At 43.9% G+C, this 12,557-nt stretch overlaps 1 protein-coding gene across 1 annotated transcript; it reads left to right on the forward strand.

Annotated features, from left to right (window-relative positions):
• Window positions 1-3,803: 3,803 nt before the first annotated feature.
• LOC132207515 (probable G-protein coupled receptor 139) lies at window positions 3,804-4,580 on the forward strand. The gene has a single exon (XM_059643369.1). The coding sequence runs from the start codon at window positions 3,804-3,806 to the stop codon at window positions 4,578-4,580; it is 777 nt and encodes a 258-aa protein (XP_059499352.1).
• Window positions 4,581-12,557: the final 7,977 nt, after the last annotated feature.

Here is a 12,557-nt window from a genome sequence, read left to right on the forward strand (position 1 = left end):
TCATTGATGTACGAGATGAAGAACTGAAACTTCACAACCCGTCACCTGTCCAGTGGGAGTGTAAATCCTATCGATTGTTTCATGTGCTGTGCAAGAAATTTCATCAAAGGGTTTTAGAGAGTATATCAGGTAATCAACGTTCCAGAGATTCTGCTTTCCAGTAACAATGTGTTTCAGATACGCAAACAGGTCAGGGAATACGAGAGACTACCTCAGTGAGTCAAAGGTGTTGGGGAAAGTTCATCAGAGAGACAGACACACGTTGAATGGCAATGAATGAAAGAGTGCCCTGATACAAAACATTCCTTTGACTGGGCAGTGGTTATAATCTGAAATGAACGGCCTTGGATTGTAGGTAAGAAAGATTTCATCTGTAGAGCATCGAGTAAACAGCTGACTCATTAGTTCAGAGAGTCATGCAGCATGGAAACAGACTTTTAGTCCAAACAGTCTCGGCTGACCATGATCCCAAATGGAGCTAATCCCATCTGTCTGACTTGGCCCATATCTCTCCAAACATTTCTTCTTCATGTGCTTGTCTAAATGTCTTTTAAACATTGCAACTGTACCCACATTTATCATTTTCTTTGCAAGCCCATCCTGCACACAAAGCACTCCCTGTGCAAAAATATTGACCGCCTGTCTTTTATAAATTATTCTCATCTCACCTTAAAAATATGCTCCCCAGACTTGAAATCCCCCACCCGAGGGAAGAGATAGCTGCCGCTCACCACGTTTATACCCACTATGATTTTATAAATCTTTCTCAGGTCACCACTTAACCTCTTTTGCTCCAATGAAAACAATTCGAGCCAATCCAGACTCTCCCTGTAACTGAAACCTTCCACTCCTGGCAACATCCTGGTAAATCTTTTATGAACGCTCTCCAGCTAAATAATATCATTTCTTTGGCAGGGTGACTGGAACTGGACACATTACTTCTGAACTGGCTGAGCGAAACAGTGGAGTGATGGTTGAAATGGGGCTGCTGACTGAGACAATTTGAGCTGCTCTTCCAGAGATCTGACCCAGTCAGCACAGAACCTGCAGCAAAACGCTGGGTGGGAATATATTGTGATATTTTTGAGCCTAAGCGTGGCTCAACTGAAATCCTTTATCTCAAGAGAGCTGCAGATCTCTCCAAAACAAATTGCTAAATATTTTCGATCACTGGAGAAGTAACTCGACTGTCGTAATCTCTGCTTGTGAGTCTTTTGGAAAACAAACGACTGGAAAATTTTGCAAACACAGAATCCCCTGGCAGCTCCTGTCGGGTATAAAATAAAGGCTCTTATCCCATTCTGAACTGGAGAGATGACGAGCAGCACAACGTGATTGATCTTGTCGCTCAGAAAATGCATCGACCAATTTAATTAGTCAGGAATATATTCTATGTTGCAATTGCGGTAGTCGGTTTGCCGGGTAAGTGTCTGTGATTGCTCGGGCTAAGGTTCTTGTGGTGCATTGGTACTGTACCAACCCTGAACAAAATCATGGCCGGGTTCAAATTGCCTATGTGTATCTCTCATCTCTGTGCAGGTTGATTGAAGTGTCTGGAATGATTGAGTTTGCACGCTTCAATTTGTTTTGAACAGCGACTGTCTTGGATTCTGTCTTGTTCCAATGATTCATTCGGAGGAAATCTGCTGAGAACAAGCTGAGTTGCACAGAATGTGGATTGAAAGAATGTTGTGCTGGTGGAATGCCTGGTAGGAACACGCTGGATTAGAAGGAAGGCTCCGAGGATAAGAGGGAGTTGAGGAAAGTCAGCTAAAAAAAACAGCTGAATTCGAGAAAAAAAAAATGCTGTGAGCAAGCTGCTCCAGATAATCTCACCGAATTCAAAAACAAAACAAAACCACAACATCATTTCAGACTGAAACACATTCATTATTTTGAAAGAGACTTCAAGAGCAACAAAATATTGTATTTTCTGAGAATCTGTGTGTACAAGGCTTCATTGAGAAAGGTGCATTTTTGGTGACAGGACTGCACAAGTTCCAACGCACGTCCAGTGACTCTGAAATATCCCACACTTTTGCATTTGGTCTGAACAAATAACCCATTGGTCAAATTACACCTGTTCCTTTGGAATTTTTCCATCTCTGCAGGAAGCCTGTTTTGTTCGCTGCACTTTCCGGGAACGGGAGAGAGAGAGACAGAAAGAGTCTTTTGGTAAATTTAATATGGGTAAACGTTGACTCCTCTACCTCCATGAATTCCATGTTGGTCAATGATGTTATACTTGTTATGCAATTTTATTCCTGTTCATAAACAAACAACTGTGTTTGCTGATGAACCTGATTCACATATCATTTTGTGTGAAGTAAGGTGTATTCTTGTGTAGTTCTTTTTCACCTGGTGATATGTCGAGCAGTGGGAAGAGAGCTCCAGAGCTCTCCTCTCGCATCCACCCTCACATACACTGGGCTCTCGTCACAGAGACACGGGTCCATTGGAATTTGGGTGTCAAACATTATGAAGGAATACAGGGAAATCTACCCGATTTTCGGTTCATTAATCCATCAAAAACGCTTGGCTCATTGCTGAGGCTAATTCAGAAGTGGGAAAATGAAAACAGATTGATTTGCAAAGTATCAACAAGCTTTGGCTGGTTAGTGTGGCTGGGGATTTATGGCTCGAGTTTGAAGCCATGGTGAGTCAGGCTACTCGACAGGAGGTAACACCACGAAAGGTGACGTGTGAAGGACAGATGGACAAATCAGAAGGTGAGTCTAATGTGTTTGTAGGTATTTCTTTGCAGGTGATGCACATTGCAGCGCAAAACGAAATGGTACGCATTGCAGCTGGAGGAGCAGAGGGTCTACTCCAAGCTTGCACTGCTCCAGCTTCAGACACACAATTCCTCATTGGACTATTAAAGTGCTCACCTGCTTCTGGACAGGAGTCTGCTGCACCCCTCTGACTGATACCTCTTAAAAAAGATCTTTATCCTGATCTGTATGTGATCAGGTTAGATTAGATTCCCTGCAGTGTGGGAAAAGGCCCTTCATCACAGCAGGTCCACACTGCCCATTGAAGCATCCCACCCAGATCCATCCCCCCATAACCCATACATCTCTGAACACGATTCCTCAGTGGCCAGTTGAAGTCACAGAGCCATAGATTCATGCTGCACTAAAACAGGTCCTTTGGACCACGCAGTCCATCCCAAACAAAATCCCAAACTGAAATATTCCCACCTGTCTACTCCTGACCCATATCCTTCCCGTTCATATATCCATCCAGATGTCTTTTCAACATTGTAACTGTACATCCACCACTTCCTCAGGAAAATCATTCCACACATGAATGACCCTTTGTGTTGAAACATTGCCTCTTAATGTCTCTTTGAAAGAAATCTCTCTCCTCTCACCTAAAAAAATGAGTTTACTGGGTGCCAGACCAAATGCACGTTTTGTGCTCCCTCATCTGAAAATTCCCCATCTTGGAGAAAAGACAATAACCATCAACTCTATCTGGAACTCTCATTGTTTTATAAAATTTCAGCAGGTCATCTCTCCGCCTCCAACCCGCCAATGAAATCAGTCCCAGCGTACACAGCCTTTGTTCACAACTCAAACCTTCTATCCCAGGCTACATCCTTGTAAATCACTTCTGTACCATCTCCAGCTAATCTGTTTGTGTTCAGTGGTCTGTCTTGAGAAAATGTGAATGACTTTTTAAAAGTAATTTCGCATCTCCTTTCCCTTCGCTCTCTCACAGTGAATTCACTGGCACTTGTGATTTTATTCAGAGGAAAATGTGGAATCTCCTCATGCACCACTCGTTACCTCGTTGCCATGGCAACAGCGGATCTACTGTATGTTATCCTTGAGGTCATACTCTACCGGATCAATGATTATTATTTCCCTGTCAATTTCTTCCATCTGACCGCTGTCTGTAAAATTACCTCTGTGCTGCGCCGCGCTGCCACTGATTGTTCTGTCTGGTTAACTGTCACTTTTACATTTGATCGATTTGTTGCGATTTGTTCCCAGAAGTTGAAAATGAAATATTGCACCAAGAAAATTGCAACAGCAGTTCTAGCAACAACAGGCATTCTGGCCTGTTTCAAAAACATTCCCACCTACTTCAGGTTTGAATCTTACCAAATCTTTAACAATGTCGAGTGGTTCTGCATGAACAATGAAGCATATTATTACGATCCCATATGGATAGGATTCAAACGCTTTGAAAAGATCTTAACTCCAATGCTCCCATTTGCTTTAATTCTTTTGATAAACGCTTTGACAGTCAGGCAAATTTTAGTGGCCAGTCAGGCCCGTAAGAGACTGCAGGATCAGAGCAAAGGGCAGAATTCTTGTGACCCAGAGATGGAGAGCAGAAGAAAGTCTATTATTTTTCTCTTCACGATATCCTGTGGTTTCATCCTGCTGTGGCTGTGCTACCTTTTTGTATATTTTAAGACATTCGATCCATTGTTCGATAAAAATTCTGAATCTATATTCCGATATGTTGCAAATATGCTCCGTGATATAAACTGCTGCACAAACACATTTATTTATGTCGCAACACTCTCCAAGTTCAGAGAGAAGTTCACAAACACGCTCATGTGACCTTTTAAGCAAACAATTCACTGTAAGCATCAACAAAATAAATAGTGATGCCGAATCGTGTGAAGAGAAATGGATGACAGTGTTTGCTGGATGTATGGAGGGAAAGGAAGGTTCTGGAGAGCAAGTCTGTCCAGTATTACTGATGATGAAGCGAGTACTCAGCCCAATGAGAAAAGGACGTCATTGGGTGGCACATTTTTCGTTAGACTAGAGACTACTGCATCAAGTTAAATGGATTCAACATGATTAATTAAGGAAGCAACAGTGTCAAAATGCGTCCTGCAGACCAAAAAATGAATCGCAATTTAGAGGAACAAAAGCAAAGTTGCTGGAAAAGCTCAGCAGTTCCGGCAGCATCTTGAAGGAGAAAACAGAGTTAACGTGTCAGGTCGGGTGACCCTTCCATCGAATTTACAGAAATGGTTGCCTCCGTGTTGTTCTAATTCTCAGCTCGTCACCTGAGGAAGAGTACATTATTCTTTAAAATGCAAAAGCTGTGCATGGTAGAAATGTCGATGTGCCAAACTGTGAGGACAACTTACCGCGGATTGTCATGGAATATTTTCCTCTTCTTCTTACAATTTGCAAATACTGTCGAATGATTAAGGGTGACTGATATGACTTCATGGAGACATTTGGCGATTTGCAGAATTGCAGAGCCCATCACAAACCTGGATTCAATGCGAGATAACAAGTTGTTGAGCTGGATGAACACAGCAGGCCAAACAGCATCACAAGAAGACGATCCATCCGCTCCAATCCCAACCTCACCACAAAACCCGCGGACAAGGGAGTCGTAGTTGTGGTAGAGCACAATGAATTCTACATCACTGAGGGCAGGCGCCAGCTCTCCGACACCACCTCCTGCCGCCCCGTGGATCATGGCCCCACCCCTGAGCACCAAACACCATCTCCCAAACCATCCAAAACGTCATCACTTCAGGTGACCTCCCACCCACAGCCTCCAATCTCATCGTTCCCCAACCACACACCGCCCTTTTCTATCTCCTTCCCAAAATCCACAAACGTGACTACCCCGGTTGACCCATTGTCTCCACCTGCTCCTGCCCCCACTGAGCTTATCTCCACCTACCTCAACTCCATTATCTCCACCTTGGACCTGGAACTCCCTGCCTATGTCCGTGATACCACCCACACGTAGTACCTCCACCAGAACTTTCATTTCCCCAGTCCCCAACCCCTCATTTTAGCTGTGAACGTCAAGTTCCGATACAGCTGCATTCCCCATGTAGATGGCCTAAAGGGCCTTCTCTTCTGCCTGTCCTGCAGACCTGTCGATTTCCGAGACACTGACACTCTCATCTGTGTAGTCAAACTTGTCCTCACCCTCAACTACTTCTCTGTCAATTACTCCCACTTCCTACAGACAAACAGGGTGGCCATGTGTACCCGCATGGGCCCAACCTGTGCCTGTGTCTTTGTACGTTACGTGGAACAATGCGTACTCCATTACATTGATGACTGCATCGGTGCTGCCTCGTGGTCCCACGAGGAGCTTGAACAGTTCATCCACTTCACCAAAACCTTCCACCACAACCTTACGTTCACCTGGACCATCTCTAAAAACTCCTTCACCTTACTGGAACTCTCAGTCTACACCTCAGGCAACCACCTCGAATCCAATATCCATTTCAAGCCCACCGACTCCCACAGCTGCCAAGAATACACCTCCTCCCATCCATCTTCCTGCAAAAATGCTATCCCCTATTCCCAATTCTGTCACCTCCACACCATCTGCTCCCAGGATGTGGCATTCTGCTCCATACATCTCAGATGTCCTCATTTGTAAGGGAATGCAACGTGCCCACCCCTGCCGCAGTGGTCGAGAATGCCCTCAACCATGTCTCCAGCTTTTGCCGCAACTTATCCCCCACACCCCGTCCCCGCAATAATGACCCAAAAAGAATCCCCATTCGCCTCAAGTACCACGCGACCAACCTCCAGATGCAACGTATCATCCACCGACACTTCCGCCATCTGCAATCCGACAACACCACAAAAGGCATTTTTCACTCCCCACCCTTGTCTAATTTCCAGAGGGACCACTCTCTCCGTGACTCCCTTATCCACTCCATGCTCCCGTCCAGCCCCACCACCCCCGGCACACTTCACTGCAACCGCAGGAAGTGCTACGCCTGCCACCACACCTCCACCCTCAACCTCATCCCAGGTCCCAAGAAGACTTTTCACGTCAAGCAGATGTTCACCTGTACAATGTAGTATACTGCATTCACTGTACCCATTGTGGTCGCCTCGACATCGGGAAAATCATGTAGAGGCTTGGGGGTTGCTTTGTAGAAGATCTCCATTCGGTAAACACTGAACAACTGCACCTCCCAGCCATGAACAATTACAAATCCCCCTCCAATTCCTCTGATGTCATGTGCATCGTGGGCCTCCTGCACAGCCATAACGATGCCACCTGAAGGTTGCAGGAACAGCAACTCATATTCCACTTGGAAACCCTGCCGCCCAATGGTATCAATGTGGATTTCAGAAACTTTAAAATCTCCCCTCAACCTACAACCCTTGACCGGTCGGCCCTGCCTGGACTGACCTACCTCCTCACTACCTTCCCGCATACTCTTCAATTTATTGCCTCCATCCCAACTCTTTGACTTGCCTAACACCAATCCACCTATCTTCTCCTCTATCCACCTTCTATCTGTCTCCGCCTCTCTCCCTATTTATTTCAGAACTGCCTTCTCCACCCTACCCCGCATTTCTGAAGAAAAGTCTAGGCCCAAAACATCAGCCTCGGTGCTCCTATGATGCTGCTTGGCCTACTGTGGTCATCCAGCTCTACACCTGGTTATCTCAGATTCTCCAGCATTTGCAGTTCCTACTAGCTCTGGATTCAATGTGAATCGGGGCAATGTCTCAACTGTTGTGAAACTTATGGAAGAAAATGTAAGACGCTTGAATTTTTCTGAGGGGCTGGCTAACTCAGGTTCAGGATCTCACTGCAGGATTTCATCTGTGTCATGTCTCAGGACCAACCATTTTACGTTGCATCCAGTATCATGATTTTCCTTGGTGATTGCAGAAGTTTCAGCAAAACAGATTCAGGAAGACAATTGTGGGTCAATTTCGCGAAGATACAGAAACATTCAGATTAGGAAAGATAGAATTGTCAGAAAAGAGGCATATGGTCTTTGTGTCTCTCTTAACAGTGAAAGACACAGGAATTCTTCCCCAAAACAAACATGATTCAATGATCCAGTGGAATTGTAGAAATGAAACAAATTCGGTATTGCAGAAAGGAAGCATTGGGAAAATTCATGAAGCTGATTTGAGGGGACAAGCTGTCCTTTTTCTGACAATGTTGAAAGAGATGTGGACAGAGATAGTGGATGCATTGCTCATTGCAGCTCACAATGACATTGGCAGCTGAATGTGGACTGATGTTTGCCATTCTGCCCAACCAAACCATCATTTCAACATGGAGGGAGTATAACCGTGTGAAATGCAGATTTTCATAGCTGACCTCAGTCAGTGAGAAGGTGATGTATTTATCCGAAGGCAAGCATTTAATTGTCAAAGAGAAAAAGCTTCTCTCATTCAGCAGAGACAGCACATAATTGTGAAAGGGGGAACTGAGGGGATTTCCTGAAGATGTTCCTGGTAGAGTTCATGTGTGAATATTTCACAGAGAAAACATTGAGCTTTCCCACTACCATGTTAAATGCAAGCTCCCTCCAAGAAGACATTTCAAAACTTGTGAAAATGATTCTGGCGTCAACCTTACCGACGCAACACATGATTTTATGGAATTCTAACAGATCTCCCTTCAGACACCACTGCTGCACAGAAAAGAACCCGAGTATTATGAGCCTTTCTATGGTCCTCATAACTTCGAATCCAGATAGATTCTTGGTGGGCCTCTTCTGTACCATTTTTAAAGCTTCCATATATTTCCTAAAATATGGTGACAGACCTGAATACAATGCTGTGAGAGAGTCCTCACCAAAATGTTATAAATCTGCAACATGGCAGCCTGATTCTTGAACTCAATTCCCCGACCAATGAAGGCAGCATGCCTGAAGCTTTCTTTACCACCCGATCCACTTATGTGACCACTGTCAGGGAGATATGGATTTGAACCCCACCTGCCCGACACAAAGCCACGCCGACTGTCACTTATTAAACCATGCCTTTCCAAATGTGTGTAAATCCTATTCCAAAGAATTCTCACCAATATCTTTCCAACTTCTCGGCAAGCTTCCCTTTCTATATCCCTCATGATTTTATGACCTTCTACATATTCTCATATGTTGTGAGGTATCAGTTACCCATTGTGTTTCGTAAGTAGTACTTCGGCAAGCTGGTTTTCCGTCAGAAAAGGACATGATACGTACCTGATGGGCCAACAAACTTCTTGTGTGCTGTATGAGTCATTGGTTCTCCGAGGTGCTTTGATGACCCTCGATAAAGCTGGGTGAATGAAAGAGTCATTGACTGGGTCAATATTTATTGCTCATTCCAGCATGTTCTTGAAGGAATGATGGTTAGCTACCTTCTGGAACTGCAGGAGTCCAAGAGCTGTATGTTGACCCACAATGTTTTTTTATGAGGGAGTTCCAGGATTTTGACTAAGTGATATCTTATCAATTCAGGATGGCAAGTGGCTGCAACCCTGGCCATTCTGGATAGAAGTGGTGATGGATTTGGAGCATACTGACTGAGGAGCATTATTGAGTTTCTTCAGCACGCCTCCTAGACAGTACACACTGCTGCAAGTGGGCATCGCTGCTGGATTACGTGGAAACCTGTAGACGTGGTGTTAAGCAAGCAGAGCAGCAGGAAAGCTGACGCTTCGGGTCTGCAGCATCTGCACTTCCCGCTATCTCTGATACATAACGTGGCGTGGAGGTGTTAAATTCTGAAGGGCTGTGCAGAAAGATCTTTATTTTCTGAGTGTGCTTCACGTTCATGGAGTAATTTTATTTTGAAAAGAGTCAATGAAACCACACTGTGGACATTGGAGATTATTTTATCATTATTTCCAGAAATCTGAGATTGGAGAATTTTGCTTTGGAACGTATTGGGCATGTTTTAAACAGTGAATATCTTGGAGAGGTTATTGTTATTTCTGAGTCATTTGGAAGGAATCTGCTGAGAACAAGCTGCGTTGCACAGAAGCTCGCTTGTTGAGTTGGCAGAATATCTGGTTAAGAAAAACACGTTGCTTCAGGGTGTATGCTCTGTGTATAAATTTGAGTCGGTGAAAGGTTTGCTCAGAACAAGCTGAATAAAAGGAAAAATTGCAGTGCTCAATCTGCTCCGTACAATCTCGCCCAATTCGAAACGAAAACAAGCCACAACATCATTTCAGAGTGAGTCCTATTCCTTATCTTGAAAGAGCGAATAGATAAGCCTCAGAAGAATCTGTGTGTACAAGACTTAATGCATGGTACAACGCAGATCCTTTGGCTGTTCAACATCCAACACTTTTTCATTTGGTCTTCAAAGATGATCCTCTGGCCAAAGTGTACCTGCTCATTTGGAATTTGCCAGTCTCTGCAGGACGATCTGCTTTGTTTTCTGGGCATTTCTGTGTGTGAGAGAGAGAGCGCGTGGATCTGTCTTTCTGACTGTCTTTTGGTACATTTATTTGGGATAACCTTTCACTCCTCTACCTTCCTGAATTCTGTGTTGTTCAATGGAGTCATACGTGTTGAACATGTTTATTTCTGATCATAAACAAATAATTGCGTTTGCTCCTGAGCCTGGTCGACACATCGTTTTGTGTTAATTATAAATGGATCAAGTGCATTCCTGTGGAGTTTTATTTCACCTGGCGGTATATGGAGCAGTGGGAACAAATTTACTGTGTTCTCCTCCCGCATTCACCTTCACGTATAATGAACTCTGGTCACGGAGATGTGATTCAATTTGAAGTTGGAAAAAAACACTATGAAGGAATAACGAAAAATAGACACCATTTCTTGTTCATTTTTCCAGCAAAAAACACTTGGCTTATTGCTTTCATATGTTTGAAAGTGTTGGGGGAGTTGGGAGGAGGAACACTGAATGATTTGCAATGTATCGACGATGTTTGACTCATGAAACTGGCTGAGGATCTGTGGGTCGAGAAAAAGTAATAGTGAGTAAGGCTGACATCCAGGAGGTAACACCACAAAAGGCGACGTGTGAAGGGCAGTCTCACAGGTCAGCGGGTGAGGTGAATGAGGCAGTGAGTATTTCATGGCAGTTAAGGCACATTGTATCGGAAATAGAATACGATGCAGCTGGTGAAGCAGAGGGCCCACTCACTGGTTGTACTGCTCCAGGTTCAGACGCACAACTGCTCATTGGAATAATAAAGCATTCACCTGCTCCGGGCGCGCAATCTTCTTCATCCCTCTGTTAACTTTGATCTTTAACCTGATCTGTCCAATTTGGTGGCTTCTTGAAGTCATAGCTGATTGGTCCAATGGTCTGATCTCACAAATTGTGAATGCGTTTTTTTTTCCTGCAATTTCTAATCTTTTCCTTCATTCTCTCTCAGTGAATTTACTGGCACTCGTGATTTAATTCAGAGGAAAACGTGGAATCTCCTGATGCAATCGGCATTACCTCGTCGCCATGGCAACAGCTGATCTGCTGTATGCTATCCCTCAGGCAGACTGTAACGGCTCAGTAATTATTATTTCCCTCTGAATTTCTTGGATATGACCATGGTGTGATAAGTTGCCTTTTGCCCCGCCGTGCTGCCACCGTTCTGTCTGGGTCACCATCACATTCACCTTTATTCGATTTGTTCCCACTGGTAGCCAGAAGCTAAAAACAAAATATTGCACCAAGAAAGCTGCAACAACAATTCCAGCAGCTACAGGTTTTCCACTCTTTTTCAAAACCATTCCCACTCACTTCAGACATGAAGCTTTCAGAATCACGAACAAGGTCATGTGGTTCTGCACGAATACCGAAGCACACGATTCAGATCTCAGATGGATAGGTTTCGTGGTTTTGAAAAGGTCTTAAATCCAATGCACCCAATTGCTTTAATTGTTTTGATCAACACTCTGACAGTCAGGCACATTTTCATGCCGAGTTGGGTCCATAAGAGATTGAGAGGTCAGAGCAAGGGGCAGGCTTCTTGTGACCCAGAGATGGAGAGCAGAAGAAAGTTTATTATTTTACTCTTCACGATATCCAGTGGTTTCATCCTTCAGTGGCTGTGGTGCCTTTTCAAATATTTTAAATACTTTCGAACCATTGTTCGAGAAAAGTTCTGAATCTATATTGCAACATGTTGCAAATATGCTCCGCGATATAAACTGCTGCACAAACACATCTGTTTGTGTAGCAACCCTCTCCAAGTTCAGAGAGAAGTTCACAAACACACTGATGTTATCTTTTAAGCAAATTATTCACTCTAAGCATCACTAAAACTAATGGTTATGCCAAATCATGGGAAGGATAATGGATCACAGTGATTGTTGGATGAATGGAGGAAAAGGAAGGTTCTGGAGGAGCAAATCTGTCCGATAGTACTGATGACAAAAAGAGCAATCAGGCCAATAATAAAAAGGATGTCATTAAACAACACATTTTCGTCACACCAGAGACTACTGCACCAAGTACAATGGATTCAAAATGATTAATGAGGGAATGAACAGTGTTGTAATGTCTCCGGCGGTGTAAGAAAGGAGACTGGATCCACAAGGATTGTTCTCTTTTTGTCGGTTCGGCGAGAGCCGCATCCCATCAGGAAGAGTAAATTATTCTTCCGAAAGTAAAGGCTGCACATGGTGGAGATGGCGAGGTGTCACTCTATGAGAATGCTTTATGTAGGATTATCATGATATGTTTTCCTCTGAATATTGCAATTAATAAATCTGGAAATCACGTAAGAGTGTTTGACCATGACATCGTGGGGACATTTGGCAATTTTGAGAACACACACCATCGCAAAACCGGAGTCATTGTGAATCAGAGTCAATCTCTCCA

The sequence above is a fragment of the Stegostoma tigrinum genome, chromosome X, assembly GCF_030684315.1.
Source record: "Stegostoma tigrinum isolate sSteTig4 chromosome X, sSteTig4.hap1, whole genome shotgun sequence".
Taxonomy (NCBI): Eukaryota; Metazoa; Chordata; class Chondrichthyes; order Orectolobiformes; family Stegostomatidae; genus Stegostoma; species Stegostoma tigrinum.